We start from the raw sequence: 24,552 nt of genomic DNA, 5'->3' as shown, positions 1-24,552 counted from the left end.
AATTGACCCAAATGAATTTTCAACTAAGCCAGTACTTGGTTCATCCTTATCAATGAATTACTCTACGTTCATGAAGTGAAATGAGAACAAGACATTGTGTCTTATACCCCAGGAGCAAGCTCTTAATACGAAGAATAGCATGCAACAATTTTAAGCATAACCTCGAAATACAGTTCTAAACAACAGTAAACTTTGATTTCATAGAAGAGAAATTTAGGGAATTGTATAAAGTAAATCACAGTCAATCAAGAAAAAAGAAAGCTGAATCAGAAAGCAAATGAAGCCAAAACAAGTCAGATACAACCTATAACACAACTTTGGCATGCAACCATTACCTTATCTTATATTATGATGCCACACTTGTATCCAGCTTTTTAGCAATTATGGCAACATTTCTAGGGGATAATGCTGGATCAAAAATAGGTAACATTACTGCTTCCAAGTTACCAGCTTGCTCCTGGAGGAACAATAATCGATCCAGAAGAATAAAAGTTTCCAAGAGAGGCCCAAAAGCAGCACGAAGAGACCAGTAAACTTCGATAAGATCCTGCGTGTAATAAACAAATTAGGCAGTATTCCACTAGCTTATATATATACAATTAATGAATGCTTGTATTCTTGCTTTCCTAACAGAGATTAGAGGTTGTAATACATGCAAGTAATTACACGAGCTATATTCCACATTTTTTTAATATTTGAAAGCATCCCAACTGATATCAGTTTACATGAAAAATTCACAAACTACAAATAACTGAAGATAAACAGAAAATAGTAAGTTATGATGCAAGATTTTGGGTTCTAGACAATACTCCACATTCAGGTTTTTATTCCTCTTCTTGAATGTGGAAATATGAATTATGGTTAGTTTAGATAGCTTGAGTTTTCTTCAATCCACTAACAAATTCACTCTTTTTTGGTCCAATGGATTTCTCTTGTTCTTCTCTGACCAGGACCAAATATTTTCTCCTGCACTTGACATTTTGTGTGTAAATCAGGCAATAACAGTATATGTTTTAAGAGGATTAACTCTTCAAACACCAAGATGGAAATCTAGGAGAATTCTTATGGGAAAGAAAAACCACAAGTGTCATCTTTGTCCTAGACAAGCCTAATTTACAAGAAACTACAATACTATAAAGTCCATATCAAAATATATTTAATGAATCTGCTTTCTTGCTGCCAGTTAAAAGCTCAAAAATTTTCACCATTTTTTAAATTTCAGCTGTCATACTTTGATTTAATGATGATTATCCTCATTATCAAATTTTATGGGCATTAAAGGATCCCTAGAAGTTCCAAGTGAAGAATGATGCCTTGATTTGCCATGCAGCTCCAAGTGAAGATGAGCATTACCACCAAATACAGTTTCATCATATTTTTTCTTTATGGTCCTAAATCCTACTCAGATATAAAATGCAAGAAATATGTATTATCAAAGCAATTCCGAAGTATCGATGGTGATAATCACAAGGCAATAGAGGAAATAGACACAACAATCAGTAAATCTTGAAGACATAACATTAACAAAGAATCTACTAAAAACTTGCAACCCATTTCTGATGATAAATTAAATTTTAGACATATTCTCAACGCAGCAGTGAAAATGTAGTTGGAGAGACATACAACATAGGGCTCAACTTCCTTCCAAATGCCACGAAAATTTATATCATCCGAAGGTTTAAGCCCAAGACGACATAATCCAGACTGGCAAAGTTTCTCAAAAAGTGAATACTTATCATCAGGAATTGTCTCTTCACATCTGCTACTGGTATGTAAGGACATTTTATTGAATAAGGCATCCACATCCAACCTTATGCCTGAACTGTCAACTGCAGCACAAGGAAAAGTTGCAGTATCTTATAAGTAATTCAGATTTCCCCACCAATATATTGCATATAAATTGGTCAGCAAGAAGAAACTTGTTCTGTGTTCTTTCCATGCAGAAGCTTCACTAGGCAATTACCATAACTAAGCAACAAACACAAAAAGGGATGGAGTGGAAGGTTATCAAAAGAGCCATGAGCTAGTAGACCTAAAATTGCATTTACCATTATGTACCTGCTCCAGATTCTCCACTCTGTTTGACAGAGCAAGCCTCACCCATATTTGAAGGCCTCTGAGGTGGAGACGAATAAGTACTTTCTTCATCGTGCAGTTCAGACTCCATCCTCCTCCTTTGCTGCTTGCGGCGTAGAGCCTTCCCTTGGCGGCCAATTGAAGGACTTGCTATTACAACTTCAGGGTAATATTTATGAAGAACCTTTACAAGATACTGAATGTTAGTTATGGTAGATCTGAGGACTCAAATGAAACCAATGAGAGATAAACAACCATAAGAACTGATCAACCAACTATAAGAACATCAGAAAATAGATTTATTGTAACTTTCTATGCTCTGTTTAGTAGATGCTTTTGCTTCTAGCTTTGTGTGTGTGTGTGTTTTTGCAAAAAATGAAAAGAAAGGAAAATTAAAAAATAAAAAATGTATTAAAAACTAACATATAGCAAAAAGCAAAAAAGTAAAGGCAAAACAATATTTGTAAATCGATAAAAAAGCTGATGGAGAATGTCTTAATTTAAATCTCATCTTCGTAATCAAATAAATATTCTGGGAATTCGCTGTTCCCCAGTAAGACTTGGGAACTTTCTGTAATTTCAGTGTCGAGTTGTTAGATTTATCCATTCAGGCCTATAATATTGTGGTTTCATTACGTGTTTTCACACTAAAAGTTATCTTCTACTAAAGAAAAAAAGGAGAAAGGGGAAGAGGAAGGCAGAAAAGGGTGTGCTGGATGTGATTATTTTTCTTCGGGGCCTCAATACAGTCATCTGTTTGGTAACTTCTAGCAGAAGTTGTTGAGTCCTTTCAAAAGAAGCTGCCACCCTAGAGAGAGACTCTTTCTTCTCTTAAATCTATAAAAGCGTTTCAAGTTTATAAGTTATAGGTTTAGGGAATCAACCCATGCCACCCTGAATCCCTTCAGCATGGCATTACTGAGCATGAGCTTCAACTTTCTGCTGCTGTTTCTCTGGCAGACAAGATATGGCTCAAATTTCAGGTACATTCTTTGGTTTGCAAAAGGTATATAGTGTTTGAGCTTTTAATAGCCTCTACTGTTGATTTGGTGATTCAAACCTGTTAACAGTTGTTGCTATTTGATTTTCATCTGATTATCATGTTTATTTACTACTTCTAATCTGTTGGCTCAGCTGCCAGTACCATTGGTTTACTGCTGGCCACACTTGGCACACAGGTTATAAATCTATATGAAACATACTAGTAATTTCGAAAATCTTCAATGTCATGTTTTGTCACGCTAGAGCAGTCAGGCAGAAGCGGGACAAAAATTCTTGAAGCCCGCAGGTAAGCTTTTGCTTTTATTGATTTTTAACACATAACAAATGTACACCAAGTGGCCACTTACATGTATATCTTTGCCACATCACATGGGGTTGCTAAGGAGAATGTGGTCTGATAGGCCAAAGAGAGCAAGTTTTGATGGGAAAGCAATATAGGCCCAATAGAGAAATCAAATTAACAGCACTTATCCTCAAAAATAAGATTTAGGATACATTTCTATTATCATTGGCTATAATATGAGTTGATGCACAAAGCTGAAAAAAGTGATCAGATTTTGAATTAGGCTTTTTAATGGTATATGCATCATCCAAGTGAAACAGGAAGAATTCCAGATAATGCAGATTTAGCAACAAGAAATAAAGAACAAAAGAAAGTATATATAATATTATAAATAATGTGAGTTATGGTTTCTGTTATTTTGGGTTTAGTTATGAGAATTGGGCCTTTGCTTGTGTTTCTAATCTTTCACAAATTGGTGTGGACGAACTGTCTCAAATAATGGAAGGATGGCCCACTTCACAATCACCATGTCTTTCACAGCATAAACATGTTAACCTTGAACATAAGCACATGATGTTGGAGCACTTCACAAACCACCATGGCTAACACTATTAAGCAATATAGACACGAAGGCTGGAAAGTGCATAAGACATCCTCATAACTTCATGACATCTCAAATTAGTTATACCTTCTCTTTTCTTTCAAAAAGAGAAAAAAAAAAGCGTTTAATGGTCAAATATGTGTGCGTCTGCTTACCTGTATCACAATTTTGGATCCTTTTCACCAAGTTCTGAGTCAAAATTTTAAAAATGAGAGTCAGACACCTAGATCACTATCATGTCAGATTCTTGTACCACGTAAAAGCAACACTGACCCTAGTCTTTAGCAGTCAACTAAGGAATTATAATTTGAATGCAGAAACAATAGAACTAGAGGATTGCTCTATGCTTGACACTTCTGCTTGTAAAGGTAAGTGATGTAGGATAGATTTGGGAGAGTCTGCTTGCTCAGGTTGAATGGTAAGCTATGGTAAGCAAGGGCTGGAAAATTAGTGATTTTAGGATTTATGGCTAAGGTAGGAAATCAGGGTTAGGATTTAGGTAGAAATTAGGGTCAGGTCAATTGAGATTAGATGCCAGAGAGGGTTGAAACTAAAGGGTAAACTTGGGTAGCAGCCAAACACAAACAAAACAAGTTTATGAGTTCTGTTTTCATGCTGAAACAGTAACCCAAGAAGTCTGTAGTGGGTTACAAGTTGTCCAAGAACTATCAATAACTAATTGGATTAGGATTTCTAAATCATTTAAAACTAGGAATAAGACTTTAGCATATTTGAGCTCAAGACTCTGTAAAAGCTCAGAAAAAACTTAACTACACTGTATAAGACCCAATGGGCAACGACAAAGGCCATTCCAGCAAACAGAGTTCTGAATGTTGTGTTGAGTTCTTTGGTAAAAGACCTTTCCCCCAAAGAAAGAAAATTTTCTATGCCTTTGTTCCAATTGTTTGTCTTTGTTAACAATGTGGACAACATACGTGCATACAGCCAGCAAGACACGTAGACAAAGTCTGCTTCATGCATAAATACAGTTTTTTTTTTCTGAAACTCATGCATAAATACTCTTAAACACACTTTCACATGGAAATATTTTTGGTGAAAAAAGAAATCAAACTTTGAGGATACTTCATCACAACCTTAGATTAACAGGTATCGTAAATACTAAGATGAGAAGACTACTAAAAGAACAGTCAGGCAGCAGATACCTGATTTACTCAAAGTTTCAATGCAGAGACATGGAGAGAAGCAACATGAATGCAAAGCAACAAAAAAAAAGCAATTTCAAGGTATTTAGCATTCATATTAAGGTGGAGGTTTGAATAACTAGTTGACATCATGCATGCTAAATTATGCAAACCCAACAAGAAAATCAAGTTCATATACCATTTGGAAAGCAGCACGGAAAGCATGCAGCTCAAAATTGTGGAGACCAGCATCCTTTCCTAAACCTTTCCATCTTTCTGCACTCTAAACAAAAAAGGCATGATCAATGATTTCATCTCTAAAAGATGAAAAAAATTAACCAAAAGCAATATAGTAGACAGTATTCGACTTTCAACCCCATTCTTTGTAAGCATACATTGTAAATCTGTAACCCACCACAGTTCTAATCAGGCAGACTGTTACACTTCTTTCTTCTGTAGTCAAAGTAGAAATCCACAATCAAAGGACTGCTTAGTATCTAACTGTTATTTGTTTCGCCACTTTTATAAGTAGCATGTTCCTTATAGTTACCTACATTTCAGCTTATACTGTTTTAAGGTGATCTTAGCTTAATGAAAAAAAAAAGAAAGAAGAAGAAGAATAGCCCTCATGCATTTGGCATTCACATCATATTGCTTTGAAAGACAACGAAGGCAAGATGCACACAAACCTGACAAGCAAGATCACGAGAACTTTTTCCAAGTGAGAAACTAACAGTTTTAACACCACAACTCATTGGAAAACCATACTGAATGCCAGCATTTTCAAACCCTTCTTCAGATAGTAAGTTGTAGCAACAGCCAATGCTAATAACTGCTCTAACTTCTTCACACTCTAAAAGGGTCCTGATCAATTACATACACATTCTATTAGAATAAGTACTAATTAAACAATGACATAATACTATAATATTGAGAAAGCATAATCTAGCATTGCATCATTGTTACATGAAACAAAACTCAATAACATCAAATTACTAAAGTGTAACACTCGAGTATAACAACTAGTACAAGAACACAACACGTGACAAATATGACTCAAATAAAATCATCCTCGATTCTTTCCGCTATATTAAAACTTCTCTCTAGAGCTCCTAGCGCACTCTTATGTTTATTCTGTAGGACAACTCTAACTCAGCAGGAAGGTTGACATATGCTGATGTTGTTCTTGCTTTCAACATTGCTTGATATGTTTTCCGCTCAACTTCACCATGCTCTCTTTTGATGCATCATCAAAAAGAGCCTTACATCCTTCCACCCCTTGATTAGGACTCTGACAAATATGCTTTCACCTTAGGATATGAACCAGAAACCTGGCTTATCGCAGTAATTACAAGACCAAATTCTATTTCCACCTCCACCATAAAGCATAGCAATCACAGTAACATTGTTTTACAATGGCTTCTTATTAGTTTTAGCTTCTACACTGCCCGGTGGAGGCAGTATACCCTTTCCTTTTCTTGTTTCTTTGTAGAAAGAGTAGAGGAAGACATTATACCTTCTAGAATGTCTACTGGAGCTTTATCTTTCAATTTCACCAAAAATGCTTACTTCAAGAGGTATTCCCAAAGGTTGGGCAACAACTTGTTTGGTTACTCTCCCTCCACATATAACAGACTTTAGCAACATTGCTAGTAAAAGAAAAAGCCCATATGCAGAGGCTACTTCACCCAATAATGGACACTTGGAAAAAAGAAAAAGGAGTTTTCATTTATTCTGATGAATGATCTAGGTAAAAAGGCCTGTTATCTATATTATGATAGCTTTTATAGGAGGACAAATAATTGCGAAAGCAATTGATGCAAACAGTAATATTAAGAGTGTGGAATATATTGTTAATATTTATGTAGAATCTATTGAGGAAATTGAAAAAGCAAATTTGGTTCAAATTGCAACAGAACATGCAACAAGCTTTAAAATAGCTAGATAAATCATGGAAGCAAAATATCCCATATATTTTGGACACCTTGGCTCCATTTGGTTAATGCATTTGCTATTTGCCTTTTGTTTTCTATTATCTTTTGTTTTGCTTTTTACTTTCTATTCATTTTTTGCATAAAAATAAAAAAACAAATAGCTAAAGCATCAACCAAATGGAGCCCTTGTGTAGTGAATAGCTTGTCGTTTGCTTTGAAGAGTATGTTTAAAGCATCCCAGAACTCAAATAATTTTCTTGAAAGCGAATGGATAAGTAAATTGGTGAATGATGTGCAACAGTTTCAAAACTTTATTGCTAATTATAATGTGCAATTATCCATATCTATAAGGCATTCGAAGTTGAATTTGTTGAATGTGGCTGAAACAAATAAAAATCTCATGTCCCCACATTGTGCCTCATTTGGTGCCCCTTTTATAGTATTGCACCACTTGTTCAATATATATATATACATATATATATATATATATATATATATATATAGAGAGAGAGAGAGAGAGAATGTACGTATGCATGTATGTATGTATGTATGTATGTATTGTCCAGGATGAATGAGATTGTCAAAAAGAAAATTTTCTTGACTAGGGATGGTCTTAGAGCTGGAATTTCTACACGGAAAGGGCACTAAGCCTGGTTGTTAAGGGTGTGGCCGAGTTTTTTCATGTGGAAATTCGAAGAAAATAGACAATTTGCCTTTAAAATAATGTTGTATTTGTGTAATCAAACGTGGTCAAAAACTAACTACTAGAACTATTTTTTTAGCCAAAATGCCAAGAGAATTATTACCATCTTTACTACTATTTATCTACTACATGGTCCATTTGAATATGATCATCTTTATAGATTTTTGGCACCATTTTGATACACGGGGCATGCACTTTTGGGTCCTTGCCTAGATTTTTCCAATACCATTATTACTAATATAATTTATTTTTTTTGCTTTTTTTCAATTTTATATATATATTGTCTAGGATGAATGGGTGAAGGTTTGGTATTTTATATATATATGGCCTTGTTTATATAATGCTTAAAAAATTTAGAAAATCCAACAAAACAGCCTTCCTCAGACATAGAAACAGAACAGCAAATATCACAAGAATAGATGATGATCCTTACAGAAGTATCCATACAAAGATACCTAATCAAAACACATCTCTTAATCAATTATGAATTTCAAATAGAAACAATAGCACTTTTCGACACAGGAGCAGACCAAAATTGCATCAAAGAATGATTTAGTCATTTCTAAATCAAAAGTTAGTTTGTTCCAAACAAAAATCAGATTCTTAGGTCATTATGTGACGCAAAGAACCATAATTCCAATAGAAAGGTCCATAAAATTTGCTGAAAACTTTCTTGATAAAATCTTAGATAAAAGACAACTCCAAAGGTTTCTGGGAAGCCTTAATTATGTTATTGACTTCTACTCAGGACTTAGCAAAATCTACAAGCCTCTGCACGAAAGACTTAGGAAGAATCCTATCCCCTAGACCGCCACTCATACTGAGATAGTTAAACAAATAAAGAAATACGTTAAAGAACTTTCCTGTTAACATCTAGCGGATCCTAGTGCTCCAAAAATAGGAGAAATGAATGCCTCAGAAATAGGATATGGTGGGATTCTCAAACAAGTCAAACCAAAAAGAGTAAATAGTCCAATTCACTTCCAGATATTGGACCCCCACTCAACAAAATTATAGTACTATTAAAAAAGAAATTTTATGAATAGCTTTATATATTTCAAAATTCCAAAGTGGTTTACTAAATCAAAAATTTCTTTTAAGAATTGATTGCAAATCCGCCAAAAAAATTTTACAAAAAGATGTCCAAAACATTGCATCAAAACAAATTTTTACCAGATGGCAAGCGATTTTAAACATATTCGACTTTGACATAGAATATATCAAAGGAGAATCTAATTTTTTACCTGATTTCCTCACTAGAGAATTTTTATAGGGAAAATTATATCTCCAAAATTGAGAGAGCAAAAAAAGAAAGGAAAATAAAAAGAAGAAAAGAGAGACAATTCTCCCAAAAATATTACCCAAAAACCAATTAAATCATGATACGAGATATGTACTCAAGAAGAGCCAAAGAGTTCCTCCAAAACCCAAAACCTATACCCAAATGCTCAAGATCCAAGTGAGTTGGATTCACAGATCAAAAAATGGATAGAATTCCTTTCCCAATCACCAGAGATAGCCCTAGCATTGGCCTCCCAATCAGAAAAGGACACCCCTTTAAAATAAATTACCATTTCAGCACTCAAAGCATCCAAAAGGAAAAAAAATTATCCTACATAAACCAAAATCTCTTTAGACAATTTTTCCAACAATTCAAACAATTTTCCAAATAAAGTCATCCTCTCAAAAAAGTTCAACCCAATATTACCGAAAAAAGTTTATCCAAAATGTCTTGCTAATAGAAGAAGGATTTTATGAAAAATCTTCTAATATTTCAATAAAAAAAGCTTTTCAAGGGTGGCATTTTAAACCATGTGATTTACAAAAACCCCAGCAGTATTATGAAAATATCTTAATCTAGACAGGATCTATATATTTTCAACATTATACAGATAAACATGACCCTAGTCTAATCACCCACTCTACAGCTCAAATTTTAAAAGTGCTTAAACCTATTGATTAGAGAGAAAATTTAAATCAATTCGAAAAATTCCCAAGTAATTTCACAATGACAACAAATCATTGCCTTGTTTTTAACTATTGGGATTATCAACATGCTTGGTTTGTAACACCTTGTACCCTCGTATAAGAATCAATATGACTTTATCGACGAGACGAAGGGTCAATTAACATCAATTTAAGTGCCAAAGAGCAGCGACAAGTAAAAAAAATATTTTGAAATAAAATAATATTAAAATATTAATATTTTATCTATTATCGAAATTAATCATGAAAGAGGATTATATGACTGATTTAGTGGAGGAGAAGAAATAAGAAAGAATTTCAAAGAAAAATGACGATAATTGTGCCCACATTTTTATTAAATAGAGCTAGAACGAGTAAGTGAATATTTAAATATTATGGTAATATCATGTTGAAGTGCAACTTTGATATTTTTATTGTACACATGTAAAGAAAGAAAAATAGAAAAAAATTGAAATTAAAAAGTTATTAGGAGGACTTAATTAAAAAGGGTGAAAACCTTAGAGGGCTAAATAGTAATTTTATCATTTGCTTGGTCAAAGCTTCCAAAAGAAGCTTTGACTTCCTTTAATTTCCTCTATGGCCGGCCATCCTGTGTGGGGTTATTGGGAATGTAAGTTTATTAAAAAAATAATAATAATAAAAATATATGAAAGGAAAGAAAAAGTATGTGGGTGGCCGTGGAGGAAGTAAAAATTGCTTTGTGTTGAAAGGAAAAATCAACAAAATAGTAGAAAAATGAGTGGATAGGAACCAGCTGGTCATGAGAAGAAAAAACATAGATAAGAATGGCCTGGAGAAAGGAAAGAAAGAAAGAAAGAAAAAGAAAGAGAGAAAGGAAGAAAGAAAGAGAAAAAGAGAGAGGATCGGCTAAGGAAAGAAAGGAAAGGAAAGTGGAAGGCTTGGGTAATGAGTGATTCAAGAGCAATTGAAGGAATGTCAAGTGGGTTTCAAGATTCAAGAGACATAAGGTAAGGATTTTGATATTAGCTTTGAGTATTTTTTCGAAAGGAGTTGGTAATTGTGTAAGTATATTTGTGGTAGCTATGGTGGCCATGGGTGTGAGGAAATGGTGAATTTTGTGAGTAAAATCCACGCTAAAACTAAGTGGTAAGCTTAATGCTACAATTTGAACCTTATATTTAGTTTAATATTGTGAGAATGATTTTGTGCAATATGTAGTGTTATTGTGATGTCATTGGTATGGTTGGAAAGCAATTATATTAATTGGAAGCTTGGAAAAAAAAATGAAATGTGTGGATATGTGTTGTTAAGAAAGGCTTAAAAGGTTATGGATGTTGGTGCGTATGAATGAATATTGACGTTATACTTTGTGGCAACATGTAAATGAGAATGGTAGTACATGTAGACTTAGAAAATGTTTGATAGAAGTAAATTTATAGTTGCTGTCATATGCTAGGTTATTGTTATAGAAATGATGGTTGAACTTGATAAATATCCTTAGAAAGATTAATACATGTATTAGAGTATCCAGGAATCTTGCATTTTCTTGTGACATTTGAGCGATTTTACAGAGTCTTGGATTATTGAACCAAGTATCCAGGAACTGATTGTCATATTTTCTTTCATCAAATTTGTCCCACCACTTAGTCTTGAATGTTCGAATGACTATTAGTGCTCCAGAGTGGGGATCAATGTCATAGGCATAATCCCATGATGCAATCCAAGAAATAATTAATTTTGAAAAAAAATGTATTGATACATGCAATTTATCTTGATCTGGTTCAGGTTGAAAATTTTGAGAAAATTTTTTGTATAATTCATCAAATTTTGGGGAAAGTATTTCCCTTAAGGAACCAAACCAATTCCGCCAGTGTGAAAACCATAGTGAAAATTTATATTGGTTTTCAAATTTAAAAAACATTAACCAGGAATGCCTGGTATGTTTGTTATTAAAGAGAAAAGTGTTGAACCAAACCTGTTGATAATCCCAATAGTTAAAAACAAGACAATAGTCTACAGTCATTATGAAATTACTTGAAAATTTTTTAAATTGATTTAAATTTTTTTCCCCACTCAATGGGTCTAACTACTTTTAAAATTTGAGCTGTAGAGTGGGTGATTAGACTAGGATCATGCTTATCTGTTTAATGTTTAAAACAAACAGACCCTACCTGGATTAAAATATTTTGATAATACTACTAGAGTTTTTGTAAATCTCATGGTTTAAAATGCCACCCTTGAAAAGATTTTCTTATTGAAATATTGGAAGATTTTTCATAAAAGCCTTCTTCTATTAGCAAGACATTTTGGGTCGACTTTTTTCGAGAATATTGGGTTGAACTTTTTTGAGAGGATGACTGTATTTGGGAAACTGTTTGAATTGTTGAAAAAATTGTATGAAGAGATTTTGGTTTATGTAGGACAATTTCTTTTCCTTTGGATGCTTCGAGTGCTGAAATGGCAATTTGTTTTTGAAGGGTTTCTTTCTCTGATTGGGAGGCCAATGCTAGGGCTACCTCTGGTGATTGGGAAAAGGATTCTATCTATTTTTTGATTTGTAAATCCAACTCATTTGGATCTTGAGCATCTTGGTATATGTTTTGGGTTTTGGAAGAACTCTCTAGCTCTTCTTGAGTACATATTTCATATCATAATTTAATTGGTTTTTGGGTGATATTTTTGGGAGAATTGTCTCGCTTTTCTTCTTTTTCTTTTCCTTTCTTTTTCTGCTCTCTCAATTTCGGAGGCATAATTTTCTTTGTAAAATTTTTTGAGTGAGGAATCAGGTAAAAATTAGATTCTCCTTTGATATAGTCTATGTCAAGGTCAAATATGCTCAAAATTGCTTGTCACCTAGCAAAAATTTGTTTTGATGCAATGTTTTAGACATCTTTTTGTAAATTTTCTTTGGCAGATTTGCAATCAATTCTTAAAAGAAATTTTTGATTTACTAAATTACTTTGGAATTTTGAAATACATAACTATTGATAAAATCTCTTTTTTAATAGTACAATAATTTTGCTGAGTGTGGGTCTAATGTCTGAAAGTGAATTGGACTATTTGCTCTTTTTGGTTTTTGACTTGTTTGAGAATCCCACCATATCCTATTTCTGAGGCATTTGTTTCTACTATTTTTGGAGCACTAGGATCCGCTAGATGTAAGCAGGAAACTTCTTTAATGTATTTCTTTATTTGTTTAACTACTTCAGTATGAGTGATTGTTTAGAAGACAGGATTCTTGCTAAATCTTTCGTGCAGAGGCTTGCAGATTTTTCTAAGTCCTAGGTAGAAGTCAACAACATAATTAAGGCTTCCCAAAAACCTTTGGATTTATCTTTTATCTAAGATTTTATCAAGAAAGTTTTCAGCAAATTTTATGAACTTTTCTATTAGAATTATGGTTCCTTGCCTCACATAATGACCTAAGAATATAATTTTTGTTTGGAACAAATAAACTTTGGATTTAGAAATGACTAAACCATTCTTCCTAACAATACTGATAAATACTTTAAGATGTTTAAAGTGTTTCTCTAGATTATCTGAGAAAACTAAAACATCATCTATGTATACTATAGTAAATTGAGAATATAGATTAAATATTTCATTCATTATTTTTTGAAATTCTGATAAAACATTTTTTAAACCAAAAGGCATAGCATTCCATTCATATTGTCCAAACGAGACAGTGAATGCTGTTTTATACCTTTCATTTTCTTTGATCTGGATTTGCCAAAATCCCGCTTTCATGTCAAATTTTGAGAAAATTTTTGCATTACATAGTTTTTCTGAAAGATCTTTTTTATTTGGAATCGGATACCTCATCGATTCTAATGCTTTGTTCAAAGGTTTATAATTAATTACTAATCTTGGTGTTCCTCTTTCTAATTCTACATTCTTTATGACATAAAAAGCATAATAGCTTCAAGGTGAACTACTTTTTCTTATAAGATTTTTCTTTAATAAATCTTGGATTTCTTTTCTACAAAATTCTTTCATTTCTTTATTCATTTGGATTGGTTGTGCTTTTGTAGGTATTTGTTTTTCATTAAAATCTTTTTGATAAGGTAATTCTAATTCATGTCTTTTCTTATCCCAAAAAGCATTGGGATATCAGAACAAATTGTTTTTTCTATTTCATTCTTAATTTGTCCAATTCGTTGTTGCATTTCTTTACTAGGTAATTGTTCATTTATCCTTTCAAAAGAAACTTCTTTTAAATAAGCAATTTGTCTTTGTTTATGATTGACTAATGAATTGAGTTGGCTTACGTGTATTGACAAAGATTTTAGTAAATTAATGTTTCAGATTTTTGTTTTTCTATGAAAGAAAAGATTATCTTAGTTTTAGCATTTTGATAGTAATTACCTGATTGGTGACCTTATATGGTTTTAGTAATGATATGAATGGAGTTCCTAATATGACATCTTGGGTTATGTTTTTAACCATTAGAAAAGGAGTTTTAAATTTGTTTCCCTGATTGCATACTTCTGCATTAGGAACTTTGTATGTAATTTTGAGTTTTCCAACATTGGTAGTTTTTAATCCTTCTTATATTTTATCATAATATTTTGTTAGAATTATTCCTTCTTTGATGCAATTTTGGTCTGCTCCTGTGTCGAAAAGTGCTATTGTTTCTATTTGAAATTCATCATTGATTAAGAAATGTATTCTGATTAGGTATCTTTGTATGGATACTTTTGTAAGGATCATCATGTATTCTTGTAATTTTTGTTGTTTTGATTCTGTGTCTGAGGAGGACTGCTCTGTTGGATTTTTTAAGCATTCGACTTGATGTTTTATTTTTAATTGTTGTTTCTTTAGTCCAGAAATTTGTTATTTGTTTTGGTTTAACCTTTTCATATTTATCAAAAATGATATTTTTAATATTGTACATATGTCCTTGATTTGTTATAATGGGCTTATCAGTTTTTAGGGTTCAAGGTGTTCCTTTCGATTTTGTTTTGTTTTCCTATACCTTGATTTATCAAGGTGTTCTCTTTTTAGGTTGAGTCTTGAATTTTATCAATGATTTCAATCATAAATTCTTGGTCTTTAGTTAAGACATAAATTAGAGTTTCATTTTCTATTGAAGATTGAGATGTAGTTTGTATTTCATCTACCTGTAATTCTTTTGAAGATTCACTATCTGCAAATGTTTCACTATCAGATGTAGATCCTATGAGTATTTCGTTAATTTTTGGTTCAATTTCTTCTTCTCATTGAAGTTGACTAATTTTTCTTTTAATTTTACAATATTTTGAAATGTGACCAATTTTTCCAGACCTAAAACATTTTATTGTCTTATCTATTTTTGCTGGTTCCTTTCGATTTTGTTTTGTTTTCCTATACGTATTATATTTTGGATTTTGATAATATTCTGGAAGATTTTTCTTATATTTTTTCTGTTTTGTAGAGCAACAAGCTTTTGAAGAAAAGGATTCATGCCTAATATCAAATTATTAGCAGAATGATCCTAATTCTTTTGCATAAAGTTTTTTTTTTTCTCAATTGTCTTTGGAGTTTTAAATCTTAACAGATTTTTAATTCTTCTTTTTAAGTGAAACTTATAAGCTCACAGTATGTAAGATTTTCATAAGCAATTATTCCTTTGTAAATTTCTCTTATATGATTTCTAACTTTATCTTCTAATAAAGTAGGAAGTCCTGCTAGAAATTTTTCTTTCCAGAAAGGTTGTTGGTTATTAGATCTTTGCATCACTCTTGTCATAAAGATATTTTTGTACCATTTGAAATCTATTAATTTTTTGCATTTTAAATTTGATAATAATTGTGAATTTTTGTCTTTAAGATGGAAAGGGTCTCCTATGAAATGTTTTGATATTTGAGAAGATGAGGGTTGCAACAACAACCTGTATTTCTCTTTCTTGTTCATCTAAGATATTATTTCCTTCATTGTCTTTTTTTATGGCTTTTAATATCTCTTGTTATTGATTTGTGATAAGATAATTATCCCACCAGCCTTTTAGTTGTCCGGTAAATCCAGCAACCAAAAGGTTTGCTATCGCATGATTTGTAATTTGGCCTGTTTGGTTTTGAGTTGTATATACATCAGACACCATTGTCATTTGTTAGAGTGTATTGAGAATGTTGTATTCAAACATTCCATCAATGTTCCACTCGTAGATTGTATTAGCATTGTATTTATTCTAAAACACTGGTTTTTCTTCTATGTTTAAATCTGGTGCTGTAACTTTTGGGTTATAAAGTTTTTTAAATTCTTTTCAAACCGTTTTGTTAATATGTTGATTATCAGAATATCTGAATTTGTTTGTTGATTTACCATATTGATTGAATGAGTTTGTTGTAATGGTGTTTCAGGGATTACTATTCCTGAGTTTTGGCTTTCTAAAGCATCAATTCGATTTTGAATTTCTCTTGAGAATTGATTTTGTTGTTCTTGATGGAATCTTTTTGAAATTTCAAAAGGTTTGAAAATTGGCTCCTCAGTTTTAATGTTTCCTATGTTTGTTGGTAAACTATGTATGGCTTTAGGTTGGTTTTCTACCAAATTTTCTAAATTTTTCAATTGTTTTGAAATAGTATAGAGATTTAAATTTGTATAGTTGTTTTGTTCGACTATCATTTTTATGTCTCTCGAAGAAACTGTTTCTCCTAGATCAAAAGATCTCATTCTTAATAGAGTTGCTCTTATTCTTGTATTTTTTGTGAATATTGAACTTCAGCCAAAGGAGGATGTTGAGATTCAACTTCCCCTCTGGTAGTTTGCCCTTTGGTTATATATTTTGTGGCATTTATTGATTTTGAATAATATTCTTCAAACCATTCGAAGAATTTTATTAAAATTTATGTTTGTTCATAAAATTGTAATATTTTTGTAAGATTTCTTCCTTTTCATTTTTGTAAGTGTTGAAATAATCTTCTCTTTTTTGCTTGTTTTTGTTAGTGTAGAAATGTTTTCTACACCGTTCCTTATCAATTGCAAACTCTTTTTCTAATACAAATATTTTTAAATTTTCTCTATCATTTGTGTTTATATTCAGATTATTAGTCATTGATAAATATGTTGGAGACATATTGGGAAAGTTTGTTGGATTATTCTCTTGTCCATTATATATGGGTTGAGGTATCTTTGAGGAATTATCTATTCCCTGTAAATTTGTCCTAATGGTGGAAGGTATTGAAGAAAAAGAAGCTTTAGCAGTTCTAAAGTTTATTTCATGGGTAGACAAGTTTTCTCCTAAAATGTTTAGCCTTCTGATAGAGGCTGTGCTATGTCCTAGATCAAAAGACTACCTTGGGGGCATCCTTGGTAGTCTGTTGAACACAAGTTCTACAAATCCATCTCTATATTCTGCTACTTGATTTATTTCAATATTTTGGATGGTAATAAGAGTTGTGACTCTTTCAAGTTTCCATCTATTTGGAAGTTGTACTTCATGCCATTGAATGGTTTTGGGTATGGTTGTATGAGATCTAGACATATCTGTCTGGATTAGGAGAGTTTCTCCTCTTGAGCTGTGAATCAAAACCTTAGTATTTATAACAGAGTACATAGCTTTGTAATATAACCTATAAACCAAGGTTAATTCCTAGGTTTGACATTTTTTTTTTGCTTTAATTTAATGTGTGTGTGTGTGTTGTTTAATTCCAATTTGGTGTATACTTTTTTCATTAATTGCATTTAGTTAATCATTCTATATGCTTAAAAATTGATTATGTCCAAAAAAGAAAAGCAACAACAAAAACTAAAGCATTTTCATAGCCCTTATCACATTGTTGCTCATAATCTCCGGTATGGCATCTGTTAGATTTTTGGCTATGAAACCAGTATATCACAATTTTTAGGCACAGGTACTTTAAAGAATGGACATAAATCTGAAACACAGGGAATAGATTAGTCCCAGCATTGCTGTCCACTTCAAGCAATTTAGAGCAAAGCTAAGAATCAAAGAAGGTTAAATGGGAAAAGCTAGAAACAATCCGAAAAGTTGAAGTTGGAGGGGCGACAACTTTGTCAGCCCTTTATACCCCATCAGTAGCACTTCTTTCATCCAAATAAACAGCATTAAGAAAATATATATTGGACACGTAGCGAAATAGTATAAAAGGAGCACCAAATGGGGCACAATGTGGCGGCAGGAGATTTTTATTCAATTGAAACAAGGTTTGCATCTAATGTTATAGTGGCAGAACGTTTCACAGCAACAAGGATGCACTTAAAAAGATGATTATGGATTCAGATTGGAGGTCATTTAAAGAATATGAAAGGTAGTAGATGGTAAGTTCATGCAGTTAAAGAATGCATTGTTAGTCATAGTTGCTGGGATAAGCTGGACTATTTCTTGAGTTTTACAAAGCTTATAATTGACATGTTAAGGGCTGCTGGTATGGATTCTCCACCAATACTCCACTTAATACATGATATGTGGGATACCATGATAGAGAATGTGAAGAAGGCCATCTTTGAACATGAAGGCTTGCATGTTAGATCAAAAGAATTTTCTTATTTGATGCCATTCACCTAATATTGGAGGCTAGTTGGAACAAGAATCACAGTCCTCTACATTGTGTGGCTCATTCACTAGTTCCAAAATAGCAAGTGAGGTTTGGCTTCAAGATGAGGGCAATGGGGTTCAATGTCTAACGAGGAAGTCTTTATGACTAGAGACAAATGCTTTTTAAAAGGTACTTTCCAAATCAAAATGATTTGCAGAAAGTTTATGAGGAATATGAAGCCTCTTTTAGTGGCTCAGACTTCTTCAATGAACCTCATGTTGTGGATGCTAGAGAGTAGCCTTTATCTTGGTTGGCCAATTATGGGGCTTCAACACCATTGCTAAACATCTGCTTTCAATTTGCTTCCCCAAGCAGCATCATCCTCATGCAGTAAAAGGAATAGGAGAATATTCTCTAACTCAAACAGTTAAAAGAAATAGACCTGCTGTAACTAAAGTTGAAGACTTGGCATTTGTTCATTGCAATCTTTGTCCAAGATTACACAAAAGATCCAACTAATTATTGAGATTTAGGTAATATTAACGTTTAGTTGGTTGTTTTCTTTGATACATTAAAGTTTTAGTTTGACTAATAATTTATTATTGACCATCATCATCTATATTGTTTGACCTTTTTCTTATATATTTTATCTAATAGGTGGAGACCACTTCGATACAGGGGAAACACTTCAGCTGAATTTTAAAATTTTATCTCTTGATGACCCAGAATTGGAAGTAGGGGTATTTGATGATAATGAGGATGAGGATGTTCAGCTAGCAATTGAATTTGGACAGCAAGAACACGGAAACAGACAAGGATACGACACAGCAATACACAATTAATTTTAACACTAAAAAGTTTAAAAAAAAAAAATTAAATCAATATAAAACTTTTTATATTAACACTAATAAAATTATTGAGTAATTTAACTGTCTTACAAAAAATTTTTGTAAATAGGCAGCATAGTCTTCAGTTTTGGGCTTTAAATATGTTAAGACCAAATGCTATGGGCCAACAAGCTTAATACATGTTACTTTTTGTAATACCTATAATACATAAGTTACTTTTTGTCCAACCCATAATGCATGAGTTACTATTCCCCTCCATTTGAAAACCTAGCTGACCTGTCTTTACCCAATAGCCCCCTATACCATTTCCTTCCTCTTTTCTTTTTTGATGGCTCACGTCAATGTTGTGCTGGTAAACCAAGCCAGCCTTCCCTCCATTTTTTTTTTTTCTTCTATTCCTCTTTGTACTCAAGAATCCTCTTACCCTTACGGTCAAGGTAAAGCCACTACTACCATGCTTCACTGGCAACAAACCAACAATGTTCTGTTGTTCATTTTGTTCTATTTCTCTTTTGAATTTCAATATTGATCCCCATGTCCAACTATGTTCGAATAAAATATTTTTTTGTATCTGTTTGTCGAATATGTATCCCAATGTGTCGAACGTAAGTATGTGTCAGACACAACACATACACGCATGGGGGTGAGCCATATCCGTACTTTATAGGCTATGATTATGAACACTATCAAAAAATTCAAAAATTCAAAAATTTCAAAAAGCTATGTTACTTTTCTCATCATGGTCATTCACAGCTTTCTTTCAAACCTTCAATGGTCAACTAATTACCTTCAATGAACCACGAACGCACATCGCCCCTCTACACATCTATGTTGAGAACATATCCAAAACAACTGGATTCGAGAAAACAAAACAAAAATAATATTATTTATCCGAACACAATCGCACACAAGGATCAACACAACTGGCCTGCTACCGATCAAGCATGGTAGCAATGGCTCCACCTTAACAAAGACAAATAGAACAAAAGAAATGAACAGAAGGTTGGCCAGGGTATCGCAAAGGCAGTCGTGGTTTTACCAACACAAGATTGATGTGAGCCATCAAAGAAGCAAAAAGGGAGAAAATGGTAGAACAGGTTGCTAGGTAATGACAAGTCAGCTAGGTTTTCAAAGAGAAAGGGAAGGTAACTTATGTATTATAGGCCAAAAAAAAAGTAACTTATGTATTGTGGACTAATAGTTTGTGTTGGGACCAACAGATTTGTAAGCTTGTTGGCCCATAGCAATTGGTCTTCTACTCTTCTTAACTTCGCATTTAGTTTATAATTTCCAAATTTTATAGTTTATTTTTATAACTTTGGACTCTACATCTCTAATGATAGTCATTCTTTTTTGGTGTTGTGAAAAAACAAATTCAAACTCCTATATCAAAGATGTAGAACTGTAGAACTAAGCCAACATCAAACAATGCAATCAAACAATGAGCATTGAGCACTGACTAGATATGTTATTTATTTCTCATCTCAATTTTCATCACCACAACTTGATAGAATGATAGTTGACATTGTTCTTTGTGGATTGATACATCCTTAAGTTAGATATGCTTGATGCTCCTACTTTACCTTCATCAATCTATTACGTTTAACTATTGCATATTTGAAATTTTCAAAAAAATACTATTGCATATTTGAATGTGAAATTTTTAATATTTTTAGAGGTACTATAGCTTTCTATAATTATTATCAATCATCCAATTAAGAGTCCATTCACCCATGTCCTCTTCGCTGACCCTTTGTAGCCATATCCTGATATCTTAGGTTTAGGGTAGTTAACATGTCTGATACTTAGATACATACCCATATTCGACATCCTTACCCAAGTTTGAGCAACATACTTATAACAAGGCATACTTCTAATAATCCTCAAAGTTTTATCTACTTTGTAATACTAATGTAGAAAAGGAGGGATTATAATGATTATAATCTGAAACTAGGTTGTAGAAGGTACCTCTCCCTTGCCTACCAATAATGGAGCAAAACATACATGCAGTTTAACTTAAAATAGGAGCAAGCGGGAAAAGAATAGCTCAAAAGCATATTTTGACACTCACTTTAGCATTGTTACTGAAAGATCTCCGCAAGCATGAAGTCCAGCCAGAACCAATGAACTCCTATTTCCTGTCAAACCAAATTTTTCAAGGTCTTGCTCAATCTGCTCAACATCACCTTTATGTGGCAACAAGGTGGTCAAGGCCTTCAATGTTTCCAGGGACATTATGCGACACGTAATTGTCTGGGGCACATTTAATTTTTTGTTCCCTGATCTAACAGAAAAATGCCACAATCTGTCAACAAGTGTAAGACTTGCAAAAGGTGTGATTCAATTAAAGTAAAACTAGAATTATGACAATAAAATCCATGATAAGGCTAAGAGTTAAATTCAAATTGGAGTTGCGTTACAAGAAGGAGACAATAATACGGAAAATGTTCTGTAAAAGAAATAATCTGGTCACACTGTTCACTTGATGAACAGCCTTCTCAAAATTTTTGTTTGGTCTGACAACAGAACATCATCATATGCTTCAATGATAATCAAACTCAGCCTAATTTGGCCATTAAAATGAGAAACATGCACAAGTTCACATAGCTAACTTCAAAGTAGCACAGGCTTCAGTATTTAAAATAAATATAACCTTCCAAGATAAGATAGAGTAAGCTGAATCCCTCACATACCCATATTTCCGCATCTGAGCTGTGTAATGCTTCTTGATTCGCTTTGCACGTGCATCTGTGACCTTTCCATGATGAGAACAAGCATCTATCGCAACTACAGAATGATGGTACTCAAAGGCAAGGACTTGTGCAAGATAACCCTAGAAAATCATGTTAATCAGGATTAAGATCCAAATCTACAGTTTTAAAGTGAAGCAAACATCAGTATCCAATTACTAATATATACAAAATGGACATAATGCAAATTAGGAAGGAACAAAAGGAACAAACCCATGGTCAAACTCAAAATGTCCTAAAACTTTTGTCAACACAGTCAAACCAAACATAAACTTTTATTGAGGCAGCATTGAGATTTAAGATTAAAGTTATGAATCCAAAGAGAAAAACAAAAATAAAAAACACCACATCATATACTCAGGCAAATACATACATATATATGTGTGTGTGCCTATGTATGTATGTATGTGCTTGTGTGTACGTACATATGTATGTGTATTGGGCAGAAGTAGCTAATGTGGGATGAGGTAAAGAGGGTTTTTGTTGCTCCAGGAGGCAACAAAATGATGCGGACACTAATGGGAGGTCCAACATTAGGGATGCAGAAGGTCAAGTAATATGATGCTTGGAAGCATGGGGAGACTGAGTTGCACACAAAGGCAACACCTTGGCAAGTTGGTGGACTGCTTCATTTAAATGGAAAAGCTATTGCCAAAGAATTGAGAGTGCCTGATGCAACCACCAGAGTAAGCATTATGGGACTTTGAAAAGGAAATCTTGGATGTTTTGCTTACCTTGAAGTTTGAATTTCGTAATAGGCTTGAGATTCATCATGAGAAGAGCTAGCTATAGTGAGGCAATGGGAAGATTGTTTAAAAGATTCGGACTACTGAACTAGTTGTCACATAAAATCTTGTAGAGATATGACTATTCCTGGAGGTTCAGTCAAGTGCAAGAGAGTGAGACTGAGTCCCAGCACCTGAGGGCTGGGAATGGTGTGATAGGTCATGATGAAGTTGCTAAGGTACAATGAGAGAGAAAAAAGTCACAAATCAAGAACTCCCAACCCTATATTCTTTGACCATATAACAAGCTACATAAAAATTGCACCAAAAGTGATGCCCACCACAAAGCCGTTCTATCTAGCATGCTAATAAACCTAATACATGTAGGCATTACCCATTAAGTCCATATTGCTTAAACAAAACAGGCTGCTAGATTCCAAATTGCTGCAAGCTTCTCTATCCATTGGAGCATCAATTAAGCAGTCTCAACCCCAAATGCGGCATCATCTTTATAGAAAGTAGAAAGGAAAAAACTGGGGAAGGATCACAAAGAGAGAAAGAGGAATGCACCTGACCAGCACCAACATCAATTACTGCATCAGCTGTCATGGTACTGGCAATAGAACTAACAATGGCAGAAAGAACTTCTACCTGTAAACCACATAAATAAATTAATCTTTGATGTTAACTGTTGTGCATCACATAAGAGATTGATACATCATTGTTTATGGGAAAAGAGATGAATTCCGTTCCAAAATTGAATAAAGTAGCTACCTCATGTTTCTTCTTGAGATTCATCCCTTGAGCAAGAACACTAGTCAGTGATGTTGTGTGAAAGCCAGGAAATACCTACAATAAACTAGAATGATAAGTATCTTCTTTAAAAATAACTCCACATGCAGACACAGAACCTTCTCTTGATAGGAGAAAGTAATCCTCATCCGGTGAAAAACAAACAGTACCTTCTATTGGTAAAAAATCCAAAAGAGAAGAGAGAAATAATAAATGATTTAGAGAAACGAAAATTTGAATAAAGACCAAAAAAACAGGTTACTTCTTACTAATCCAAGAACCAGAGAGGAAAATTTGATTTCTTTTTCCTTTTCAAGGTTTTTTTAATTTTTTGAAAAAAAAAGAGAAGAAGCTAATCTTGTTTTGTCCAATAAAGTTGTGTGGGAAAGAACATGAATAAGAGCAAATACTCAGTTTAGTTGTTACTTTTGCTACTCGTTTTTTTACGTTTGAAAGCAAATCACTGAAAGTACATTGGCGATACCAAAAGCAAATAATAATATTGAAAAATTAAAAAAGTAATTTCAATGAATTGCAAAATGCATGATCTTACTTTCAAGTTGAACAATACAGCGGGCTACATTTAAGTGATCTGCTCATTCCTAATCAAATACGATTTTGCATTTTACTCTTTGCTTTTAGTTTTTAGCAACTTTCTTTCCTCAAGAAACAAATGCATGAATATACATAATATATATATATATATATACACCAAAAACTCAATTATAAAGCTTAAGAAACTAACCTTTCCCAAGTCAGCTTGTTCTCGAGGAAAAACAAGAGATTTCAAAGTAAGAATGAAGTCCTTAAGCGAAGTAGGCCAATGATCCTACCCTCAAATATAATTCAAAAACATTAATTACTCAGATTTATCATCATAACACATCACTCAATCAAAAAAAAAAGGAAAAATATGTTACTTGGACAACTCCAGAAGGAATGAGGAGAAGATTTTCCACAGCTTCTTTACTAAGACATTCAATCCATTCCTTGTCAACAGCTTCCCATAGCCTATCCTGAAATAAATAAAAAAATAAATGTAAATTAAGAAAGTAAAGTGGTCTTTTTTTTTAATTTTTAATTTCAACTAACCTTGAAGAAATTGACAACGTGAGCATTGATTAAGAAAGAGTAAGGTTTAACGAAATCTACAATGGCTTTGATCCATTCCAAGGTTTCAGGTGCGCTGTCGCATGAATGCTTGCACTGCTTCTCCATCCCTGGACTCCCACTTTCTCAGCTAACGAGCTGAACCTATTTCTGTTTTTCTCT

General features: G+C 33.1%; 1 protein-coding gene across 2 annotated transcripts; it reads right to left on the bottom strand.

The window, feature by feature from the left end:
• LOC18594617 (protein RRNAD1) lies at positions 169-24,552 on the bottom strand. 2 transcript variants are annotated; one of them, XM_018125211.1, is made up of 12 exons: positions 24,373-24,552; positions 24,201-24,296; positions 24,026-24,109; positions 23,263-23,337; positions 23,059-23,139; positions 21,707-21,846; positions 21,085-21,297; positions 5,794-5,968; positions 5,304-5,387; positions 2,059-2,260; positions 1,624-1,829; positions 169-547 (listed from the first exon to the last, which is right to left on the bottom strand). In XM_018125211.1, exons 1-12 carry the CDS (start codon positions 24,496-24,498, stop codon positions 347-349), a joined length of 1,683 nt encoding a protein of 560 aa, XP_017980700.1. In that variant the 5' UTR covers positions 24,499-24,552; the 3' UTR covers positions 169-346. The 2 variants fall into 2 exon arrangements, with proteins under 2 accessions (XP_017980700.1, XP_017980701.1); XM_018125212.1 differs by having other exon boundaries at positions 24,433-24,543.

The sequence above is a fragment of the Theobroma cacao genome, chromosome 7, assembly GCF_000208745.1.
Source record: "Theobroma cacao cultivar B97-61/B2 chromosome 7, Criollo_cocoa_genome_V2, whole genome shotgun sequence".
In the NCBI taxonomy this organism is placed as follows: Eukaryota; Viridiplantae; Streptophyta; class Magnoliopsida; order Malvales; family Malvaceae; genus Theobroma; species Theobroma cacao.
The sequence above is the reverse complement of the archived record's forward strand: the minus strand, read 5'-3'. Positions and strand labels throughout refer to the sequence as shown.

Coding starts and splice junctions, on each gene's coding strand:
- LOC18594617 (XM_018125211.1), bottom strand. CDS start 24,498: ATGGAGAAGCAGTGCAAGCATTCATGCGACAGCGCACCTGAAACCTTG. Junction 24,297..24,372: donor ACGTTGTCAATTTCTTCAAG/GTTAGTTGAAAT, acceptor TATTTATTTCAG/GATAGGCTATGGGAAGCTGT. Junction 24,110..24,200: donor TTCCTTCTGGAGTTGTCCAA/GTAACATATTTT, acceptor ATTTGAGGGTAG/GATCATTGGCCTACTTCGCT.